At 44.7% G+C, this 19,039-nt stretch overlaps 1 protein-coding gene across 19 annotated transcripts in view; it reads right to left on the bottom strand.

The window, feature by feature from the left end:
- Positions 1-19,039, bottom strand: part of mycbp2 (MYC binding protein 2) — a 104,672-nt gene that overhangs the window by 41,736 nt on the left and 43,897 nt on the right. For 12 of the 19 annotated variants that reach the window (XM_079518776.1, XM_079518789.1, XM_079518788.1 and 9 more), the window contains 18 exons: positions 18,507-18,679; positions 17,573-17,698; positions 16,858-16,985; positions 16,674-16,765; positions 16,130-16,264; positions 15,050-15,133; positions 13,571-13,667; positions 12,815-13,007; positions 11,844-12,118; positions 11,015-11,236; positions 10,148-10,339; positions 3,420-3,626; positions 2,670-2,807; positions 2,302-2,492; positions 1,686-1,828; positions 1,084-1,184; positions 758-976; positions 321-543 (listed from right to left, as the gene is read on the bottom strand). In XM_079518776.1, coding sequence (XP_079374902.1) covers positions 321-543; positions 758-976; positions 1,084-1,184; positions 1,686-1,828; positions 2,302-2,492; positions 2,670-2,807; positions 3,420-3,626; positions 10,148-10,339; positions 11,015-11,236; positions 11,844-12,118; positions 12,815-13,007; positions 13,571-13,667; positions 15,050-15,133; positions 16,130-16,264; positions 16,674-16,765; positions 16,858-16,985; positions 17,573-17,698; positions 18,507-18,679 — 2,939 coding nt within the window. The remainder of the gene's footprint in view (positions 1-320; positions 544-757; positions 977-1,083; positions 1,185-1,685; positions 1,829-2,301; positions 2,493-2,669; positions 2,808-3,419; positions 3,627-10,147; positions 10,340-11,014; positions 11,237-11,843; positions 12,119-12,814; positions 13,008-13,570; positions 13,668-15,049; positions 15,134-16,129; positions 16,265-16,673; positions 16,766-16,857; positions 16,986-17,572; positions 17,699-18,506; positions 18,680-19,039) is intronic. The other 7 variants (XM_079518790.1, XM_079518778.1, XM_079518786.1 and 4 more) reach the window with 2 other exon arrangements.

The following is a 19,039-nucleotide window of genomic DNA, read 5'->3' as shown; positions in this document are numbered from 1 at the left end:
TCAGTATGTACAACAAGAAATGTCAATTGCCTTTCATTTTTATTATTATTCATTTTATTTTATTTAATTTTGAGTAGCCAATTATTTTTTGATCCCATTTTTCTGTCCAATTTAGCCGTTATGCATATTCCTACCCCACACATTTCTGTGTTATCACTGCTGTTGTGATGTATCCTGCCAGTGAGGAGCCCCCACCAGGAAGAGGTAGAACATTTATTTAATTTCGACGTCAGGCCTAAATGGGTTAAGTGGATTAAGTCACATCAAGCAGCGGGAGCCCTACAAATCCAAACTGCTACAAAAAGCAGGGCCTTTCGTACCTGGTAGCACCAGGACAGTGGTGGGCCAGCCAGTGGCACCAGAGAACTTCTTCAGCTCTGTCCAGGTGTTGATGGTGTCATTGGCCAGAGGCTTGCCCCCTTGGCTGGCCAGGTGGAATGTGCGGCAGGGGATGAGCAGGCGCAGGACATCCTCAGGCTGGGCCGTGCCACACTGAGAGTCAAACTCTATGGTGGTCCAACGGACACATTCTGGGAAGGATACCTGGAAGGGAAATAGAGCAAATGGAAACGCCAGTTAATCAGTGTTTCCGTGACAGTCGAGTCAATTTAGGTGAAGAATATCAAGTCAGCCATTGAAACTTGGACGTACTCAAGTCTAAAACAATTTCGTCCACAGCCGGGAAAAAAAATTGTGACTTCTTTTGAAGTACACTTCCTGCTAAAATATGTTATGGTGAGGTTAGGTATAAACGTACTCTGTACTGAGTCACTCCAGCTTGCTTGTACGGGTGGTCACTCTCAATCACAGAGTAATGGCTAGAGGTCGTACAAGCTGATAGGCCCTGCTCAGGCTGGTTCCCTGTAGTGCTATCTGTTGATTGGTTGGGATTAAAGGTGGGTGGGGCATACTTCTGGTTGAGGGCAGAGACAGCAGGTAGTAGCTCTTGGACTAGGCCAAAGACCTCAACAGCAGCCTGAAGGAGAGAGAGGACGGCACAGTAGATTTAAACCACTATATTACATCAAAAGTACCACAATTCATACTACCATGACAATAGATGAACAAAGTTTCCGTTCTTACCTTGGGTACGGAGGCAGCCACAGGGCCGATGTATGCCAGGATAAGGGGCAGCAGCATGGAGAACAGGCTGGAGGAGCTCAGTAGCTCTGGAATGTCTTCGGCTGAATAAAATGAAGGACATTTTAACAAAAAATAAATAAACCAAGCCGATTCAACCAAAGTGGCTTCATTGTATAGACTAGAGCAGGGTTTCTCAACGTTTTTGGCCGGGGACCCCCGGAAATGCTTTGGCAACGTCTCGGGACCCCCGCCCCGCCCCCTCCCGACCCCCAATATAAATTGACTGCTACAATAACCTTAAACCATTTTGGGCGGGAACCCCTTTTGGTGTTTTAAGCATCGTTATAATTTAGCTATTGAAAAATAGCAGATCTACAAGCTCATAGCGCGCCACCGAGTGGCGCGCTACGAGGTTGTAGGTCTGCTATTTTTGAAAAATCGTGAAAATGAAATTTTAAAAAAAATCTTTTTTTTTTTTTTTTTTGAAAATAATTTGGGGACCCCCTAAAATAATGTGGCGACCCCCCGAGGGGTCGCGACCCACGGGTTGAGAACCCCTGGACTAGAGGATAAGGACGAGCATGTTGTCATCATGTTCTCACCATCGACAGCGAAAGCTCTGTGCAGAAGGTCCTTGGCGGCTCTGACCACAGCACTGACCACCGACAGAGCCCGGCTGCAGTTCTTATCCTCCTCATTGGCCTTGCTTAGCAGCTGGGATTGTAGATCACCGTCATACTCACTCCTACAGCCAATAGGGCACAGGACAGTCAGAAAAAGACATGGTAGAATACATACAGTGTGTGTGTGTGTGTGTGTGTGTGTGTGTGTGTGTGTGTGTGTGTGTGTGTGTGTGTGTGTGTGTGTGTGTGTGTGTGCGCGGAATACGAGACTGCTCGCCCCTTTACCAACTCGCCCCGGCGTACAGCCGGCGGAACAGCGTTCCTGCCTGGTATTCCTAAAGTAATTTAGTAAATTATGCTTAAATGGTTAAACCTAACCTTATTCCTAACCTCAACCTCAGTAAAACGATGCCTAAACCTAACCCTATTCCTAAACTTAACCCCAGTAAAACTATGCCTAACCCTAAACTTATTTCTAACCTTATTCTCAGTAAAACAAAATAAAGAATACAAGAACCGCCGCACCGAGCTGTCGGCGTGAGGTCGGCGAAAGAAATCTGGGGCGAGATGGAATTGGGGCGACCTGACCTGTTACCTGTGTGTGTACCTGTAGTAGAGGATCTGAGGGACCTGACCCCTGGTCTGGTTTGTTCCATTGCTACTCAGGCTGCAGGTGCTGAACGTGAACGCGACACCGTCAGAGCACTGAACCGTGGTCATCCCACCGTCTCCATTGGCCGTGCGACTGCCGTAGTTACGCAAACGGACAGCATACTTTACACCCTCCTGCGACAAAGTAAACGTGTTCATCAGAACCACCATAATCTATGATAAACCAATTACATTATTATCAGCTCTGTTGTTATTTCATGACCTTTTAGTTCCTTGTGAAAAGCCATTGTTAAATGTCAACTGGGTATTATGTGGGTTATAGGGTATGTCACGCAATGTCCTCCTGTGTACCTTGAGTGGCACGGCTTTGTCTAGGCGGATCTCAGCAATGTCACTAGGGGAGTCATCGGTGCTGTAGGTTCCTTTCACCAGCTCCAGAGACGTCCATCTATGGGTGTGGGCCGAGTCTCCTGGATGCTCCGTCTGGGCCTAATGGAGATAACAGAAATGAAATTAAAAAAAGTGAGAAAGAACACAGAAGAATAACATGGTGTTATACCAAAACGGTCAACACTGGTAAAAAAAAAAGTAGGGGGCACGGTGGCACAGTCAGGTAGTGCTGTCGCCTCACAGCTAGAAGGTCTTGGGTTCACCCCTCCGCATCATCAGTGCCCATACCCGAGGTGGGGTTGGCGAAAGGGCCTTTCTGTGTGGAGTTTGCATGTTCGCCCTGTGTCCCCTAAGGTATAGGTACCCTCACAAAAATCATGCCGTAATCCTGGTCTCTAAACTACCTCCCCTGGCCAGCCGGGTGCGTTTTCCTTCCACATGCGACGTCCGACCGGGGAAACTCTCCCCTGTCAGGTGAAAAGAAGCAGCTTGGACTCCTCATGCATATTAGTAAGCATGAGGTCAGTCCGCTGCCCCCCCAGGTTGGCAGAGGAAGTGTAGCGCCCAGGATTACATTAGATAACCGACACTGGGTGAAAAAATGGGTTGCAAAATCGTGGGATAAAAATTTAGATAAAAAAAAAGCAGAAAACAATAAACAATACAATGTAAATGAATGGCACAGCACAAAGAGGTGCAGTTGTCTCTTACATCATCGGCGAGCACCTCCAGTTCATACTCGTGAATGCCGCCCCCTCCGTAGACGCAGAAGCCCACCAGCACCACACCGGGCTTGTCCACCGTCATACAGATGGCGTCCGGGGAGCCGTTGCCCGTGTTCCAGCTCCGGCCCTGGCTGGTCTTAGTGAAGCGGTTGGGAGTGGCCTTCACCGAGTGGAGCGAGTTCAGCCCATCCACCTGGAGAGGGACAACAAAGCAGGCTTATTAGATCAGTGGTTCCCAAAGAGGGAGTTCCAGGTGGTCCCTTAGCTCAGGGGTTCTCAACCCGTGGGTCGCGACCCCTCGGGGGGTCGCCAAATTATTTTGGGGGGTCCCCAAATTATTTTCAAAATAAAAAAAAAAGATTTATTTTTATTTTCACGATTTTTCAAAAATAGCAGACCTACAAGCTCGTAGCGCGCCACTCGGTGGCGCGCTATGAGCTTGTAGATCTGCTATTTTTCAATAGCTAAATTATAACATAATGCTTAAAACACCAAAAGGGGTTCCCGCCCAAAATGGTAGCAGTCAATTTATATTGGGGGTCGGGAGGGGGCGGGGCGGGGGTCCCGAGATATTGCCAAAGCATTTCCGGGTGTCCCCGGCCAAAAACGTTGAGAACCCCTGCCTTAGCTAAATGATGGAGAGTTGGTAACCAAATGAACCTCTTGAGAGCGTACAATGAAACCAAATGGACCGCTACGGGTCCATTTGGTTTCATTTTACGCTCTCACCGTATAGAAAATAGAAGTAAAACTCCTTAAACTGAGACTTTTTTCTTTATTTTAACATGCTCAAAGTGCTCGTGCTCAAAGTGCAATTAAAAAGCAAACGTTTCGGTCCTAGGACCTTCGTCAGTGCTATATGAGTTTCACAGACACAGAACTTGCTCTTAAAGAGCTCCAAAACAATACAGCTCAGGTGCTGAGAATTGCTGATTGCAAGAGTTCAATTTTTGTTAAACATCTACATTACTGTTACTTTTCAAGGAGTCTACAGTCTACACAATTTGAGGATATCCACGTCTGATGATGTCTGAGAGGCTAAATGTCATCAAATGGTGGTCCGTGGCTAAATCGACAAATAAATAATGGGCCTTGATATGAAAAAGCTTGAAAACCACTGTTATAGGTGACACACACAACACATCAAGCACATTATGTGGAGACTGAGGGACAACTGGAAACATGTTGCTGAAACCCAGGGGGGGAAACAATGAATTGTCATTACAGTACATCCATTGACTTCGAATTAGAAGCCATGTTCTAGATAGAAAAGTTCTTCCAAATGCAGTGGATCTCATCCATAAAACACTGCTGCCAAAGTCAATTGGCCAATGCCGATGTCATGCATGATGAGGTTACCCCAGGCAGCCACCTTTATTGGTCATGCATCTGTGGGGCTCCCCCCAACTGTACGTTTTTAGTTGTACGACTACGAGCAAGGATGAGGAGACGATTGAGCATGCGCACGCACGCACACACGCCCCCCCCCCAGTGGTAGTTATGTTTTATTGGCCAGATCATAGGTGTAGCCCGAGCAGCCCGGTTTTGAATGTAGCGGGGAGCGTGGTTAATAAAAAGATAGGAGCGAATTCAGAGGGAAGACAGCAATGTGGAATATTTAAAACATTTGAACACAAGCAACCAACCAAACCATTGTCAATAAACCATAGCATATTTGGCTCACCGCTGAGTATTATTTGGGAAGTTTAGAAGGAGCACTGAGCGACACACACTCCGTCCTGCTGCCACAGGACATAGCAGGCTGCTTTCAAGATAATACAAACTGCGTCATATACTCCCAGTAACTCGGAACGAACGTGTGTTTGGGAGAAGTAGAAGATATGGCCCCGCAGATATATGTCCATGAACATGCTCATGCTCCACACAGATGACGTTCCAACTTGCATCTTATTTTTTGTTTGCATTTCACCTTGCTAAAAAACATCCGCGGCGTTCAACTTGAGCAGCAGTGCAGCGCAAAAGTATACAGCGCAAATCGAGGTATGATCGATTCTCCAGCTAAATGTGGCGGGAATTGGACAGGTGGCCAGCGAGCCATAGCATAGCTGCAACATATCGGAGACAGAGAATATCACTAGAGACTACCGATACCACCCTCAAGTACTCGTACTCGGAACCGGACCAGACACTCTGACCCGAGTACCAAAACATTCACACTAGGCTGAATGACAGTAACAGGACCAAGTCCGACCACTGCAGCAAATCGCCAAATCAGACGATCTACAAGCATAAATGACAATTGACAAGTGTAGATCCATCTGCATCTACCGGTATGTTTATATTCGGTGGGCGAAAACAAATTATTCATTATAAAAGAATATATATATTTTTTGCCTCAAGCATAATGAAAGAAAGTCAGCTAATAAATGTTTCCTTGTGTCTGAATAGAACAAAACGTTGTATTGCTAATAAGCAAAATAAAGAGAACATTTTGGAATTAGATATTTTCTCAAAATCGTTTCAGCTATTATTATTGTGGTAACAGTATCGTTACAAGTACAAGGCATGACAATGAAATTGGAGCAAAATGGGAGTAAAATAAGTGCTTACTCAACAAAAACAAAAAATACTCGTATTGGTACGTGTATCGGCGAGTACTAAAGAATTAAGTACTTGTACTTACTTGGTCTGAAAAAAATGGTATCTTGGGGTGTTATCTCTAAATGTTATTTAGAGATGGACATCTCTAGATGTCCATCTCTAAATGTTATTTAGAGATGTCCATCTCTAAATGTTCATCTCTAGATGTCCATCTCTAAATAACATTTATAGATGTCCATCTCTAGATGTCCATCTCTAGATGTTCATCTCTAGATGTCCATCTCTAAATAACATTTATAGATGTCCATCTCTAGATGTTCATCTCTAGATGTCCATCTCTAGATGTTCATCTCTAGATGTCCATCTCTAAATAACATTTAGAGATGTCCATCTCTAGATGTCCATCTCTAAATAACATTTAGAGATGTCCATCTCTAGATGTCCATCTCTAAATAACATTTAGAGATGTCCATCTCTAAATAACATTTAGAGATGTCCATCTCTAGATGTCCATCTCTAAATAACATTTAGAGATGTCCATCTCTAGATGTCCATCTCTAAATAACATTTAGAGATCATCATCTCTAAATAACACCAAGAGATAACACCCCAAGTCCAGCCCTTTTCGTGGGCTAGTAATTAAGCCAATTGTAAATATAGATGCCAAGATCACACAGAGAGCACTGCAACATGCCAGACACATTTTCACACGAGAGAGAATTATGCAGTCATGTTCAAAGATAAACATCCAACCTTCCATTAGTTCACTGCAGGGGCATGTCATTGTGTTGACAAGCATGCATTAGTGCTACTTGAAGAGTCCAAAGATCTTTGGCATAGACAGAGCTACTCAATTTAGGATTGCTCAGGGGCCACTCAGCAAAAAATCCAAAAATCCAAGGGCCGCAAGCTATACATATATTTTGTAAAAGACTACACGACTAGTCTAAAAAATAAGGAAACAGAGAGTAAAAAGCCACATTTCCATCTATAAGGCCAAACCTCAATAAACAAACAAAATGAGAACATATAATGAACAGATTATCACAGGTGAAATGGTTAATTCTCAGCTGACATCAGGCCATATCAATTTCTCTTGGAACAAACCATACAATACCTCCACTTTTGTTCAAAACAATGAAAATGAATTATTATGTTTTTATTGGCATGACTATGACGGGCCACAGTTACATTAAGCAGGGGCCACATGCGGCCCACGGGCCACAGGTTGAGTAGCACAGGATTTTGGTCAGGTTTGCTTCACCAAAGAATGACATAATTGCTATTGACTTTTTCTTCCTAATTCCCGAGAGCCCAGAGAGCTTGTTTCCCTGCTGATACCTAACCAACAACCAGGAAAACCATAGATAGACCAAAAAATAGATGCCTCATTGGCCGCTGCAGTTCGTTGGAACCATGTGTGTCGACGGGAGGGGGGAGCAATTTACACTCTGGGGCGGAAGTGCGATGGAAGTGTGGAAGGCACGCTACAAGACGCTGCCACTCAAGTGACTACTGGCCAATCACAGCGCATCTTTTCCGGGACTTGTCAAGACCCGAAAATCCGCTCTGTGACGGACGCGGAAGCTTCCGCTCATGCTTCGCAACGAATCTCGGGAAAGCTTTGCCCCCTCTCGAGAACACACACTCCCCAGAGCCGGAAGAGGCGTCTACCTTTATACGTCTATGAGTAAAACCACCACATACATAGCCATCAGTCTGGGCTATGGGTCACAGCATGACTACAGATCGCACAACCCAACACCACAGACATGGCAAAAATGCTAATGAACAGTTTAATCAGACCCTGTCTATGAAAATGTTCAATGATCATGTGCCATTTCAGACCGACTGGCCAACCCAAGGAGGAGAGAAAGGCATGCAGACAGAGGAAGGGACAGAGTTTTCTCAATTTGACCGTAGAAAGGCAATATGGAAAGAATATCTGCAGTGTGAATTTTAACTTAAAATAATACACGATGTGTGGTCAGTGTTTGCCATTATGATCTCTATTTATGACGTCGCTGGCCACAGAGAGCAGAGACAATACGCAGGTGCTTTAGAGCAGAAGAGTTGTTTCCCTGACAACACAGACAGGAGTGGCACAAAAACACAGTTGTGGCCAAGGCTGTCGTCAAGGCACCTAGCCTACAGCGGTTACCGTGGCAACGGGAGTCGAGAGTTCATATTGCAGTAATTCGTGGGTGAAGGGAAGGTGACGGGAGTGATCACCGATCAGGGGACAGAGGGGGAGACAGACAGCAACACAACACTTTTGCCTAGACTTTGACGTAACCACCCCACCCCCCCGTGACTCAGCAGCATCCCAGAAAAACAAAACCGGTGCTCCATCTTTCTGTTATCTACATTTGGCAACAATGAGGATTAGTGCCAGCTCCAAAGCATGACTTGTCCCTCGGCAAAGGCTGATGAACAATGCAGCCGCTGGAGGGTGCGTGTGTGCATTTATTTGTTTGTTGTTTTGGTGGGAGAGGAGGGGAGAAGACGGAGGAAAATGGATGCTTTCTAAATGGCAGACAGTCTCATCATCAGTGGTCTCATTCTCCGACACAGACCTCTGCACCAACACTCTAATTTGATTGGCACAGCAACGGGGGTAGGGGCTGATTCAATTGTGATCGTGGCTGATCCAAGAATAGAAATGAATGTGATTGGGTATGGGGGTGGTGGGTGATTACAATGTAATGTCTAGGTCTAGGACAAAAGGTATGGCAGAGAGCACATTAGATATGATGGTAGTTTTGCGTGTGTTCGAATTAAAATAAAAAACAATCTGCCATGCGAGTTCTCGCGAGACTCTGGGCACATGTAACCTCATACGTCAGCTGATCTGACGAGATCAGATTATGCAGTTTAATACTGCATCGTACGACTAGCCGATCTATGTGAATGCGCACCGATCTACACGTCCTCAATGCTTTGCTGACGCAACGGGACATCGTCATGCGACGAAGGATAAATCGGATGCCTGGCTGTAAACACAGACGTCACAACGCAGACACATGCACACAGTAACTTTTTTTATTTCAAAAATCAGACCAGTCTGAAATGAGTGATGCTGTTGGTAGTGTACTGTACTTCGTAGTACTGCACTGTTCTTCGTAGTACGTTACAGTACTGTACTGTGCTGTACAGTACTTCATAGTACTGTACTGTACATTGTAGCACTGTACTGTACTATACTGTGCTACAAAATAAATACAAATAAATTGAATTTCCTGTTTCAAGTCGAGGTAAAAACGGTTCCAACTTCCATCACAACACATACTTGGAGCGATACGTCTCCGTTCTCCAGACAAGTCGGGGCTTGTATTATAAACCATTACAGCTTCATTCAAATCAGGCTATATAATAACATTTGTATGAATAATTCATTTGATCTCGCAAGAGAGCGCATTAATCAGCACCAACCACGGCAAGCACATACATGTATGGAAAACGAAAGAGACTTTTGTTGTCCTCGAATGAGTTGGGAATGCATAGTGCATACAATATAGATTTTTATATAAAACATAGTTCGATCCCACATGCAGTGTGTGTGTGTGTGTGTGTGTGTGTGTGTGTGTGTGTGTGTGTGTGTGTGTGTGTGTGTGTGTGTGTGTGCGTGCCAGGGGTCACCAACATGTCCGTACACAAACAAAAATGTCTGTGGCCAAGTCTTGGTCTTGTCCGTGGGGGCAAAATTTAGATTTCCTGTTTTACACACCATTATGATGTTCTCATTTTGATCATTACACCCACTTACTGAATGTCAAGTCTCCAGGTTTTCTTCAGAATAAGTACGACAATTATTTATTGTGACTCTATGGCACGTTAGGAGTCCAACTAGTACTAGTGGTTCTCAAATGTTGTATTTGCAAAGACGCCCTTAACTCTTAGAGCGTTCAAATGGAACCAAATGGACCCGTAAGGGTCCATTTGGTTCCATTTGAACACTCTCAGAGTTACAGACCTGTTATGGTAATTCAGGGCTATCTATTCATGTGTTTCTGGTAAGATTTTTGTCCACTCATTTTGTAATGTCCGTGGCAAAAATGAAACGTGGACAAAAATGTCCACCACAAGCCAACATGGCGATGATGACACCCTGGTGTGTGCACAGTTAGTTTGATCAAAAAAAAATAGACCAACCTCAGATCCCAGAGCAGAGGCAGTGAGCTCAGAGACGATGGAGGCCAGCAGACCGCAGGTGTTGGAGACCAGGTGTGGAGAGAAGAGCTCCACCTCTTTCCTCAGGCTCTTCCTCACCGGAAGCACCACGATCACCAGCATCTTCTCCAGAACCTCCCGGAAACTGGTCATCCCCATCAGGTTCTCCTCCGTCTGGGAAGGCGTCGTGGCAAAGGGGGAGTGGGAAAAAAGGTGTAAATCTCAGTTGTTGACAAGCTGTTACAACCAAACCACAACTCAACATGATTATTCAGAGAATGCACTTGTTCAGGAACAGCCATTATAAATAACCCCCCTCCCCCTTTGCATAAAATATCTCTGACAGGGCATAAAGACACGTTTAACACCACCATCTTTCCTGGGCTTTGCACTTAAGACTCCTTAGACTTTGCATTTTGTGAGAAAACGCGATAGTGCTGCATGATTCTTGCTCAAATGTGAATCTCAATTTTCACACAAAATATTCATTGTCTTTAGTCTGTAGTTGCTGAACATTACTACATTCAAAATGTGGCACCTGGAGCCACCTACTGTGGCTTTAAACAGACAACATCCAAGTGCTTGACTTAAACCTCTCTTAAGTCTTAAGTTGTAAAGTTCTTGTAGCAAAAACACAAGAGTAACTAAAATGAATTGGACAGCCAACTAGTGCTGCACGACTCTTGCTCACATTTAGAAATGAGATTGCATAGGTGTCTGAATCTAGATCTCAATCTCTTTTCGATTAATTGTGCAGCACCAACATTACCCGATGAGGAGTGTGTGTGTGCGTGTGTGTGTCTGTGTCTGTGAGTGCGTACGCGCGAGCGAACGTGCCCATGCACTCACGTGGCTGAGCTTCTCCATGTGGGCCACCAGCAGGGGGAAGCGGTGAGCGAGGGCTGAGTCGTTTTCCGTGCTCACCTGCTTGACCAGCGAGCGCAGCAGCACCTCGCCGTCATAGGCGATGGGCAGGATGGAGGTCAGCTTGACCGAGGTGTTGCACAGGGCCGACATCACCGCCGCCAGCAGGCGGCTGCTGGAGGTGCGGAAGTTGGCCTCGGCGATGTCCTGCAGTATATGGGGGGTGGGGGGGGGGGGGGGGGGAGAGAATTAGTCCATCTGTAGAGCTAGGGAGATTAACCCATTTTGGGGCGGGAACACCTTTTGGTCATGTTATACTTTAGCTAATGAAAAATAGCAGATCTACAAGCTCGTAGCGTGGTACGAGCTTGTAGATCTGCTATTTTAGAATATGCCGCAAATCTTCCAATTCATATTGTAAAAAAATGTATATGTATAGGTCCAGCATTCCTATGTTGTACTACTGTACAAGACCTTGAGGGAATTCCAGGGGGTCCCCAGCTAAATGATAGTTAGGAACCAAATGGACCCTTGTGGGTCTGTAACTCAGTGTCCAAATGGAACCAAATGGACCGGTTAGAGTTAACATTGATTTTACAATATAAATCGGGGGTCCCAGAGATAGAAATGCCATTAAACGACTGCTATAAGGTGTGTAATCGTTAGCCATCTGGTGAGATGGGTTGGCGGTTGGCGCCCCAGCTTGTGTCTTCCGTTGAGGAAGAAGCCCCAACAAACCCACGGGTGAGGCCTTTATAGGAGGGCCATTCAAGCCGCAAGCGGAGCAATAGTAAGCTACACAATGTTGTCTGACCTGGTCCAGGCAGTTGAGCAGGTCACAGAGGCAGGCCCACTGCAGGGCCGGCGTGGGGTAGAAGGAGTGGAAGCAGGCGGTGAAGGTGTTGTGGCACTCCTGCAGCACAGCCTCCAGCAGGGTGAGGGGCTGCGACAGGTAGCCCTCGGGGTCGTTGTCCAGCTTGGTCAGGCAGTTGTCCATGCCCTCGGACAGGACCTTCTTCAGCAGGCTGCGCGTCTTGCCCACGCACTCCGCCAGCTTACTGGACTCCTCCACCACAGCCTTGGTGCTGGCTGCATGGACACCAAAATGAGATAGATAAAAAAAGACGGCGAACGAAAGAGATAAAGAGTGACAAGAGATTTAGACTATGTTAGATTATAGTCTGGAGTGAGCTGGGGGAGATACTTACAAATATATTTTGTATATCAAAGCAGTGTTAGATGATGTGTGATTATATCTGGGAAACGCTCGAACAAGAGCTTTTTTTTCCCTCCTGTATATGTTATCTCACATTTTATTTATTTTTTCATGGGAGAGCTGCAGATGGGACGTTGCTGTCGGGAGGAAACCTCATAACTCCATTTTTGAGGTTTTAGATTTTTTTGGCATAAATCAGTGCTATTGAACACCCTTTACGTCTGTGTGTTGTTTCGAAAATATTGAACCAATGTAAAGTAGTAAAAAGTGCTTTTTGGACAAAACCTCTTAACTCCATTGGACCCTCAAAATGTCTGCTAAAGCAACTAACTCCACCACCTCTCCCCCTCTCATGGAAGTAATTGACAATATATAAAGTTACAACACCAACTACAAGGCTGTATTGCTTTGTTTTAAAAAACATAATGGTTTTCTTAATTTCCTGAAAAATGGATATTTTTCATTTCCTGAAAAATGAACATTTTGGAGTTATGAGGTTTCCTCCCGACAGCAGAGATATATATTTCCCCCTCCCCAAGAAGAAGTAACCGTTATGTATCCTTCCTTACCAGATATGGGGAAGATCTCACAGATGTAGACCCTGAGCAGGCGGAGGCAGCAGGTGCCCACAAAGCGCAGTCTCTCCAGGTCCAGCAGGGTGGCGGTGTACTGGAAGCCCTTCAGGCCTCGCAGCTCCTCCACCCCCAGGACCAGGGTGGTCCAGCTCCAGTGGAGGATACTCAGCAGAGACTCAAAACACTCCTGTAATATTCATTCACGGAGGGAGGGTGGGAGAGAGACATAAATGCGACTGAGTCATGATGCTCTACAACAGGGGTTCTCAACGTTTTTGGCCAAAACAAAACAGTGTTGATTTCATCGACTAAGACTAAGACGAAAAATGTTTGTCGACTACCTTTTTCCACTGATGAAAACTAAAGCGGTGATGACTAAAACTAAATATAATGACAATTTCGTCAATAAATAAAAACTAGACTAAAACGTTAGGAAGGGACTAGTGGACAAGAGATCCACTATAAGTAATTTTACAATCAAGGCATCAAGGCCCGCCAAAATACATTTTGTTCGACTAAATCAACTGTAGATTTAGTCAACTAAAATCTTATGGTATTTAGTCGACTAAAACTAGACTAAACACAAACATTCCAGGTGACTAAAATGTGACTAAAACTAAATGAAAACCATGAAAACTCCATGAAAGACCATGACTAAAACTAAAATCAAAATGTGCTGCCAAAAACAACACTGCTACAAAAATCACTCCTTGGCAGACAGAGGGTAATCACTGTAAGACCGGTACTCACCACTGAGACTGTGCGAGCGAACGAACGCTTGAGTATGTGGACCGGTTCACTAGTCTGCTGTTTCCCTTTAGATGCATTGCCGTCATTTGATGGAAGCCTGGTGATAAATGAACATCAATGATAACCAGCAAAATGTGGTCAACTAGAGAATTCTGCAATTCTGGGAAATTGCAAGTGTGGTTGCCAAGTACAGTATGATTGATGATGTATGACGATGATGACAAGGGTCAGAATAATAAAACTAAAACTTTTTTGGGGTTGGTCTACAGATAAAGTCGGGTCAATTACTATAGTGTGTTTGCCCTGTTAGGCAACCACTAGTCTCTGTTGCCTCCGTGATTTCCAAACGCTCCATCATATAGTCTGGGCCAACGGAAGAGCCGTCATGATAAACTATAAAGCGGAAGTGGAGCCTACTCGCGGTTGTGGTTGTTATTCTTTGTTTTTTATGTTTTGTCCAAATGTTGATTGTTTTGTAGACCCAGTACATGTTCTACGTTTTACTATTGTTTCTGAACTACGTTCTTATGTAAGGAGGATAGGCATACATAAGCTTTAAGCTTCTGCCTATTCCTTTTCGATCGTGTTTAAAAAAAATGAAAAATGTTTTGTAATTGTCTAAACTGAATAGATCGAAATAAACCATTCAAACCATAGTGTGTTTGCCCTGTTAGGCAACCACTAGTCTCGCATTACCAGACTGTTGCCTCCGCGATTTCCAAACGCTTCATCATACAGTCTGGAGCAACAGAAGAGCTGTCATGAGTAAACTATAAAGCGGAAGTGGAGCCTCCTCGCCACTTCCATTTCGTCTTTACAGTCGCGCACATTTATTGCGAACGCAGTGAGCATTTACTATGAGACCCAGCAGATCATGTCTGTCTGTGTGTGTCACGCTGTAACGCCACCCGCCCGCCATCAGAGGGCGCAGCTGTATCACACACAAAAACACACACATGCACGTACACACACACGCACGTGCATCGCACGCACGCACAAAAAACCTTTAGAGAATAATAAATAAAAATAAAATAAAATAAAAATTAAGAGGAAAAAAAAAGCTCTGTGTGTATGTGTATGTGTGTCAGACTGCCACAACAGCTGCGTTCGCTTCCCGCGTTCACGCGTCTTACTTGTTCTAATATAAATAGAAAACATCTAAGCATATATAGCTTGTTGCTTAGCAGGAAAGGAAATAAAAAAAATAAGCTCTAAAGATATTTTAAAATATATTTCCGGGAACGGAAATGGCAGCTTCTGTTACTCAGCTCATGGGGGCTATAGGTCCAGACTCTATATAGCATTCGGAGATTGTGGAATAGTTGTCTGGCTACGCGAGACTAGGCAACCACACCAACTCTAACCACACCTAGAATGATATGCCATAAAAGTGGTATAAAGGTTGAAAGCGGTTAAATATGAGACAACTGAGATAACGTACAGTGTGTGTGTCAATATGTACAGTGTGTGTGTATATACCTGTACAGTAGCTGAGGTATTTGACCTGCATTAACATCGGTACCGTTGTTTGACTTCTTGGAGCTCTTGAACTGGAACACCACACTTGAGAACGGGGGACAGATAACACAACAAGTCAAGCCTGAACAAGTCGATTTAAATACTGTACATGTGAAGATCAAAACCAGAAGATCAAAAAAACATATTGGTTTATACCAGTGGTTCCCAAAGTGGGGTCCGGGGACCCCTAGGGGTCCTTAAGAGAGTTCCAGGGGGTCCCCAGATAAATGATAATTAGGAACCAAATGGACCCTTATGGGTCTGTAACTCTTGAGTGTACAAAAACAAAATGGAACCAAACAGATCCGTTTCCATTTGTACACTCTCAGAGTTAAATTAACTTTGATTTTACAATATAAATTGGGGGTCCCAGAGACAAAAATGCCATTAAATAGGGGACCGTAGCCTAATTCAGGTCAAACCCACCCTGGGCAAGACCTACGCTGTAGAGGCTATCATTTGTTTGGGCGGAAGTTGCGGGATTTTAGTGGAAGTATCGCCCAAGGAAATGACGTTGATGCTTTACAAATCAGTTTACATTCTCCGCGAATGAAACAAGTGTTGTGATTGGTCGGGAAAATATCGTATCCGGGGGAAATACATCTACGGATGTTCTGGAGGACACATCTGCCGATAGCTTCTCTGCCTTACGTTGTGACGAGGCTTTTCTTTTCGCAGATAAGTAAGCCTGGGACCGAGGCTAGGTCAAACCGGGGGCCATTCAAGCAATCAAAGAGGTAGGAGCGCACACCAAGAGGAGGGAGGTGCTGACCACGGGAGATATATTTTAAAAGGGAAAGGAGAGGTCGCACTCATAGTCCCAATGCCAAAAAACATTTTGAAGTTTTTTGGCATCGGGACTACGAGTTTGTGCGACCTCTCCTTTCCTTTTTAAAACCGGGGGCCATTGAAATGAAAATGGTTGAAAATCACTGCTAAGAGCCGCAAAAATCTTCTCTTATGGAGGTCCTTGGCATATATTTTCAACATGAAAAAGTTTGGGAACCACTGGTTTATACAGTAATATGTCCAGTGCGTTACCCGTCATCAGTAGTGATGGTAGCCTGTCCATGGGAACCACAGTCGCTGCTGGGACCAGACACTCTGGCCCATGCCACATACCACCAGCCCAGCTGCAACAGGACTGGCTCGTCAAACATCATGGCATATTTCTCCCTAAGACAACAGAATAGACTGCATGGTCAAACATCACATCAACATTACATCATAACCTCTTGTGTGTGTGCAGATATTTACAACAACAAAAAACAGAGGGAAAAGGTTAAAGCCTGCAGATTTGAAAGCGTTGCTGCAAGGTGAAAAACCTCCAAAACAGTTACTTTTCAAGAAATGAAAAAGTGGACCCAGTGTAGTCATTTTTTCACAAGCTCTTGTTAAAAATAGCAGATCTAATGAAATGCTTGTGGATCGGCTATATTGGCTACTTTTGTGCAACATTCTTGTACGATGGTAGTAGGCCATACAAAAAAAAACACAAGATCCACACTTTCTGCCAGACAGCAAGGAAATGAGAGAAATTATATTGTACTGTATGATGCTGATATTGTACTGTATGATGCTGTACCTGGCAGCACAGTCATAGGCCAGCACGTCAGTCTCCGCCAGCAGATCCCCATCCGTCTCGTGATCTCCTCCGTCAGGGCCCAGCTCAAACAGCTACAGGGGCAACAATAACTGGCTGTCACTCATAACTAGTACGGAAAGTATGTTTTGACCTTTGAAGATACACGTCAGGAAGGACAGCTCACCTTGATCTTGGCAGTGTATTCACCTCGACCTCCAAACAGGCCCAGCCCACCCAGTAGGATGTCTGCATCTGCACAGAAGCGGATGGCCTCCACCGAGTGGGCCGAGTAACCCCAGCCACCACCGTGACCTGGCGCGACACACACACACACACACACACACACTATGTCATATTCTCCATATGCAGACCGCAGACATCTTACCATATAAGTTAATGGCAAGGTGCTACCTAGGTGCAACTTCCAATGGCAGCCCATTCATCCAAACAGAAAAGTCCTACTATATCTAATTGTATTAAACAACATCAAACTCACCAACATTGCAGCTGTACGGAAAGCTTGAATTATTCTCTTTCTATCCTCAAAGTGTTTGTTTCATAAAAATCCACTGTAGACATGTTATGAGCTACTTTGTGTCCTTGCAGGTGATTATTTTTCTAAGTGCTGGAGTTTGGAAGTGCTCGTTAGATATCACTCAACTGCCCTGTGTACCACCTGTTTTGAATTAGCACATAATGCAAGAGGCAGCAGGACATTGCTTTACTGAAAACGAGTGCTTCCAAACTCTGATGGAAACATGGCCGCTGTCTGCAAATGGTCAATAGCGTCCCATCCCTAGTGTACTGGACACGTAACATGTCACAAAATGTAATCTAATCACGTTTCAGTGTATTTCACCCCTTTGTTTTGCAGTACATCACAAACCGTGTCTACTCACTTTCGAAGCGGTTGACCACGCTGTAATCTTCCTTGGAATAGACCTTCATGACGGCCTGTGTCTCCTCTTCTGCACTGGCAACACCCATCTTCAACTCCTGCATGGCCGCCAGCGTATCTAGGCAACCTAATCACAAGTATACAGCATCTTAGCATCAACTAAGATGTTGAACGAGGCTCTGAAACAGCAGTGAATGTGAGGTTAGATTACCCACGCTGTGTGCAATTGTGTATGTTGTCGTGTCTCCCTCTGTTATGTATTTTTGTTTGTCACTGATGTTTTATGTGTGGCTGCAGCAGTTTTATGTGGTCTTTCAAGCATTTGTCTTGAAAGCCCAAGACAAATTTCCCTCGTGGACAATAAAGTTTACCTTGACCTTCACCATGATAATCCTACATCAGTGGTTCCCAAACTCTTTCATGTCAAGGACCCCCAAATTGACACCAATTAGCCCACGGACCCCCCCCATTTGAAAAGATATGCCAGGGACGCCCATAAGAGAAGGTTTTTACAGCTCTAGCAGTGATTCTCAACCCCTTTAATTTCAAGGACCCCCAGTTTGACATGCATTAGTCTACGGATCCATTAATGGCATTTCTATCTCTGGGACCGTCAATTTTATATTGTAAAATCAATGTTCATTTAACTCTGAGAGTGTACAAATGGAACCAAATGGACCTGTTAGGGTCCATTTGTAATGGTCCATTTGAGTCCATTTGGTTACAAACTATCATTTAGCTGGAGACCCCCTGGAACTCCCTCAAGGACCGGTCCCCGGACCCCACTTTGGGAACCAATGCTCTACATGACTGCATACATAAAAGTATTACTCATCATTAGTATAGTAGGGATGCATGTGGCAGCTGTAGTCTTATCTTACTTATTTATAAAATCATGGAAACCGTCTTGTTTGGGAGACAGACAGGTTCATTACCCAGGATGTGCAGGGCTCCGTGAGAGCGCGTGGTGGTGGCGTTGGTTCCGGAGGGGAGCGCCAACTCTGGGCTGAGGATGCTACAGCGAGCCTGGAGGTCTGTGGCGGACGGTACCCTGGCGTCGGCGATCACTGCATTGTAGCACCACATCTCCTTAGAGGCCGGCAGGAACCTAGAGATAGCAACACACGGGGTGGCACGGTATTGGTTTAATCCACCTGGAACGCATCCATGTCACGTTAGCGTTTAACCACATTAACCATTAACCCATTATGGGCGGGAACCCCTTTTGGTGTTTTAAACATTATGTTATAATTTAGCTATTGAAAAATAGCAGATCTACAAGCTCATAGCGCGCCACCGAGTGGCGCGCTATGAACTTGTAGGTCTGCTATTTTTGAAAAATCGTTAAAATGTGCCTCAAATCTTTCCGAAAATTGTCATGATTTAGAAAACCTTTTTTTTTAAATTTCGACGTCAGGCCTGAATGGGTTAAGTAGGCAAAAAGAAAAGGGGAATAAAATACGCAAAC

This window comes from Electrona antarctica, assembly GCF_951216825.1.
Source record: "Electrona antarctica genome assembly, chromosome: 13".
NCBI lineage: Eukaryota > Metazoa > Chordata > Actinopteri > Myctophiformes > Myctophidae > Electrona > Electrona antarctica.
This window is presented reverse-complemented; position numbering and strand designations above follow the sequence as displayed.